The sequence below is a fragment of the Rutilus rutilus genome (assembly GCF_951802725.1).
Source record: "Rutilus rutilus genome assembly, chromosome: 8".
In the NCBI taxonomy this organism is placed as follows: Eukaryota; Metazoa; Chordata; class Actinopteri; order Cypriniformes; family Leuciscidae; genus Rutilus; species Rutilus rutilus.
The window spans coordinates 32644580-32649921 of record NC_140222.1 but is presented as its reverse complement, the minus strand read 5'-3'; the positions used below and the strand labels follow the sequence as shown (position 1 = coordinate 32649921).

The 5342-nt window shown below is 38.1% G+C and overlaps 1 protein-coding gene across 1 annotated transcript; it reads left to right on the top strand.

The window, feature by feature from the left end:
- The first annotated feature begins 1992 nt into the window (after nucleotides 1–1992).
- Nucleotides 1993–5342, top strand: LOC311295263 (beta-1,3-galactosyltransferase 2-like). Its single transcript, XM_084416540.1, has 3 exons — nucleotides 1993–2324; nucleotides 3532–3599; nucleotides 3825–5342. The coding sequence occupies exon 3, from the start codon at nucleotides 3844–3846 to the stop codon at nucleotides 4834–4836; it is 993 nt and encodes a 330-aa protein (XP_084272666.1). The 5' UTR covers nucleotides 1993–2324; nucleotides 3532–3599; nucleotides 3825–3843; the 3' UTR covers nucleotides 4837–5342.

Genomic DNA, 5342 nt, shown 5'->3' with positions numbered 1-5342 from the left:
TTGCATAGCTGCGGGGCTTTTTGCCTAGTTGTTTAAATACACGTTGGAAAAAGATAAATAGGCCTACCTGGCTGACATTGCATCAGGTATCCACAAAATGCAAGGCTACACTTCCAAAACCATCCAGAATGAAGTGATTGAAATTTTGTCATCCATGGTTCAGAAAAGAAAAGAAAAAAAAGAAAGAAATATGACACTGCTGATTCAGCTGCATTCTGTTTAAAAAGTGATGGCACAAGGGATCGCGGTGCAACAATGAAAATGTGTCCGTTATAATTCGTTTTGTGTGCAATGGTGTGCCAGAGGAACATCTTGGCTTGTTAGAACTCCAGCAGCTTGATGCAGATTACATCACTACTGGAATATTACAACACGTCTGGCAGGCATATCCCCTACATCCACTGCTATAACCACCAGCTTCACCTCACCGCACCCTTTAATTCTATACTTCACAAGTCATAACCTGCAGACACAACACATGAATGCAGAACGACGTTCAGGGTATGAAGCAACTTTGTGCGCGACGCCTACTTGACAATATAACCGACGTCAGTACCGAACCAAGCATTGCTGGCTATTTAGGGACTGAATAAGTTACTGGATGACATAACACAGGGACAACATGACTGTTTGGAAGAAATCCTTCAGGGATGATCTGTTAGATACGCCCCTGGATGAGGGGAGAGTATAGCTATGTAGATATGTCTTGCTCAAAACCTTCTGATGGTGTTTTCCTCTGTGGGTATTCAATCGTAAAACTCGATGCAATCTCATGAAAGTGCGTATCTATAGCACGAATGATATTTCTCGTATCATTTATACGCCAAAAAGAGTTTTTGCGTACATATGATAGCACTTTATGGCGTGTAATAGACCTACGCACGCAGTCCTCACCCCTATCCTACCCAAGGGGTTTACAGTGCGTATCATTTGAACGCAAAAACTCTTTTTGGCGTATAAATGATACGAGAAATATCATTCGTGCTATATACACACGCACTTTCATGAGATCGTGTTGGAATATCATAGAAGCATATATATGCCACATATTATATGTCACTATTCTGAGCTAATTTGGCTCACAAGAGCTACTTACAAAAGATAAAGCAGTAACAATTTACACAGATTCTAAGTATGCTGGTGTAGTAGCCTACACCACTTTGCCAAAACATGGGCGCAAAGAAATTTTAAAAACGCAGATGGGAAACCAATATCCCACTCAGAGTTAGCAGACCTTATTTAAGCGGTACAACTAACGGCCATAGTGAAAGTCAAAGGCCACATGACTGGGGATGGTGAAGACTGCTTTGGGATCTTATAGGCATATTCAGTAGATGTTTAGCTGACCGAGGGTCTAACAAAGTGATTGATCACTGTCAGGGAAGCAATAGTCTGTTCTTCTAAGATAAACTTGCATTAATAAAGGGGTCTGTCCCCCACAAAAACAGCCTTGCAAACGCTGGTAAATCATAAAGGATTTAAAGTGGCCATTGTTAAAAGAAAAGTGTTTGCACATATTTTACTCTGTTTCGGAACAACATACTGTACCTTTAAGAGTCAGAACAGGAACTTGACTGGATTTTCTATCAGCTACTGCTTTAAAGCCACTAGAAGGCAGCAAAGCTCTGCTAAACAAACAGGACGCCATCTAATCTCTTAAAGTGGTTGTTGATAATAAAAATATATAGCCTACAGACAGAATTTTTGATTAGGTTATAGGCTATATACACTATGACAAATATGTATGTTGTCTGTTCTCAATCTGATTTTGATTGGAATGTTTCACGCTGTTCTGAAACTCTGAGGATGCTGCTAATGTAGAGATTGTGTTAATAATTAACGATGCTGATCACAATTTGATGCTCAAACATAAATATAATTTCAAATACCATACTTACATTTTTAATTATTATTATTATTATTATTATTGTGCAACAAATTGCACAAAAAAATCTGTCAAGAAAAAAAAAAGAAAGATTTAAATGTAAAAATGTAATTAGGCCTAATAATTTTTTTAAAGGCATCGAAGTGATCGAAGGATATCCCATATTAACTTGGTCAGGTGTCCTACTTTGACATTAAATGAAGGAGCAAAATAGCCTGAAGGTGGGCGGGTGTGGCTATAGGGGTGAGGGCACACCTGTTGTTTTGTTTTAAACAGAGGATCCTGTTTGCTGCCATAAGAATCGACTGGCATACTTTATTGAATATTTCTGTTATTGTGCCGTTGGCTGTCGAAACGGACGGAGTAAAACGGAGCCATCAGGTATTAACGCGTTTCAGAGCTGTTCACCAGGTGTTCCTGCCGTAAACCGCGGACTGATGTAAGCAGATATATTTATTTTCCTTATTTCGAGAGTTTAATTCACATTACATGGGTTTTTTGTTTTTGTTTTTTGCCGTACTTTACAGTTCGCGTTAGTAAGGAAGAAACATGTGGTCTGGTTTAAGTAGTAAAGATTACAGCGCTTTGAATTAATATGTGAGAATGTAAGGGGTAAGGGGAAAGGCGAATTTTTTTTTTTTTTTTTTTGCGGAAATTGTAGGTAATAATTTTGGTCAAAATACTAATGTTTTTAGTTCTCGGTAAGTCTACATGATTAAGTCGTAGATACATAAATGTGTAATGTGTAATTTGCTCTTAAAATGTGCTTATTATACTTGCCTACTGATAAAATAATAAACCATTTCAGAATCCAGGAAATGAAGACAAAAGGTCAGGGCTAGCAATTAGGGAAGATGTTAAATCAGTCTAAAAAGATAAATGAAGATATTTGATAAAGTATCGACTTTTTGTGTGCTGTATTTGTTCTTCCAAATACATTGTTTATTTGTAAAACACCAATACAATTAATATTTAAAAGAACTAGGTGTCCCACTTTGACAATAAAGGTTATTTAATTGCATGAAATGCTTGGAAAATATATGAATATGAATAAGTTTTTATATAAAAAAAAAAAAGAGGAACCTGTATGTTGTTGTCAAGATCTTTAGTTACTTAAAATGGTTTATATGAGGAAGTCATTTGGAACATATTTTAACAGGAAACCAAAGACAAATTACTGTGTGAGAAATCACTTTACCTTTATTTACCCTAGACTGTTTAGAACGTTTATGTATGAAAGCAAGGCTGTGAGGGATAAACTTACCGTGTTTTCAGTGGCATCCACTGTAAAAAGCTGTATAAATCTCCTATATCACTTATAATTTTCCACAGCTCATATTGTCTGGAGTTTTTTGTCTTCTGAAATTTCTTGGAAATATAGTTTTGCAGTGTTTCGTCAGCAGAACAATCCAAAAACACATTAAATAACAGAACAACCCACTGAAGAGATGTATGTCTGTCTATCCCTCATAGCCTCACTTTCATTCCTGTTAAAAATCAAAGATGGCTCTGCTGTGAATAAGGTCTATATGTCGTCAAACTCGATACCTTGGGTTTTTAATGAGAGGCATTGGATTTCAGCCATCATCTCAAATGCAGGAGTAAGTTTACTGTTTAACACCTGACAGTCTCATGTCTATCTTCAGATAAAGATAAAGGTTCGGCAACGTGACAACGGTGTGACCCCTGCAGACCCTCATGACTGTGTGAAAAGGTCAGTTAGTTTCTTAAATAATCAGATAACATCATGTGTTCTACTTCCCCAAAACGTAATGGCATCCAAGAATAAAATAAAATTTCCAACACATTCAAGGTGCAACATGCAAATAATTAATTTCTTTTTACTTGATGGTTACGCCATTTCCGAGTCATTAAATGTAACTTTCCTTTCATTAAATGTAAAAGTTGTCATTGACCTAGTCTCTTTTTGTGCTTTCAGTTGTGCCTCGTTCACAAAGATGTCCGTGAAGAAGGGGTTACTGCTTTGTCTCCTGGTTTCAGGAACATCTTTACTGCTCTATCTCACTTACATCCCTTTGACAGAAAAGTGGTTGCAAATGACAGAAGGACCAACCAAGGAACCAACCAAGGAACCTTTTCAGGAAGTATTAGGGATTTACTATGTTGCTTACCCCAGAAAATACAAATTCATCATTGACCAGCCAGATATATGTGAACAACAAAAGCCCTACTTGGTGGCAATTGTCCCCGTGCCCCCTGGGGACGTTGATGCACGCAATGGCATCAGGAAGACGTGGGGTAAACAAAAGGTTTTTGGGGACAAAGTGGTGCTGGTTCTGTTTCTTATAGGCTTGCACAGTGGAAACGATGAAGAGATGTTGCAGGAGAAACTCCGGAATGAGAGCCAACAATACAAAGACCTTCTGCAGAGCAACTTCCAGGATTCCTACAGGAATCTGACCATTAAAACCATGGTGATGCTGGAATGGCTCAGTGAAAAATGTCAACAGGCGTCCTACGCGGTGAAAGTGGACGCCGACGTGCTCCTCAACATGAACAACCTAATAAATATGCTTGAGAGTCTGAACGCAGTACAACACAACTATATGACCGGGTTGGTGTGGGATGACAGCATTGTTATACGAGACCCTTCCAACAGGTTTTTTCTCCCCTACGACGTGTACTCCAGGGACACATATCCTCCATATCCTCTGGGCATGTGTTACATCATTTCTATGGACCTCCCACAAAAGATTCTACAGGGAGCAAGGGAAGTTAAGGCCATATATATCGAGGATGCGTATCTTGGAATGTGTTTGGAGCATTTAGGTATCGTCCCCACCAAACCGCCAAACATCGAACTATTTGTGGTGAGACTACTGCAGTACAATCGCTGTTACTATTCTAGACTAATAGCAATACTTACAGAAAACACAAATCAGATGACTTCTTATTGGACAGATATTTATTCATCCAGCCAACCATGCTGAGGTGGAAACATCCCGAATATTCCTCATATTATGTTTCTGACAGCAAGAAAAAAAACGTTACTTTGGTGTACTGGTTCACTTTACATCAGTTTACAAAAGTAAAATGTGTGTGTGTGTGTGTGAGTGAGAGCATTTTATTTGTTTATTTCAAGTGAAACCATTTGCATCATGAACATATCCTCAGGAACAATTAAACAAGTGTTACATGTAAAAACTTATTTTTTTAAAATAATTTATTACTTGCTGATTTACAGTTTTGTTTGAGAACTGACATGAAAACAATTTGCAGATATTACTCTTAATACATCCATTTTGTCACGGTTTGGGTTTTCTTATTGTCATGTTTCTGTGTCTTGTCATGTGATTCCCTGTTTGTCATGTGATCCTGCCATGTGTCTTGTCATTGGTTATCCGTCTGATCATTGTTCACATTGGATTGCTATTGGTGGATCTCATGTGAGTGACAGGTTGTCCCGTCCTTCTGCAAGTAAACACATCATCAGAGA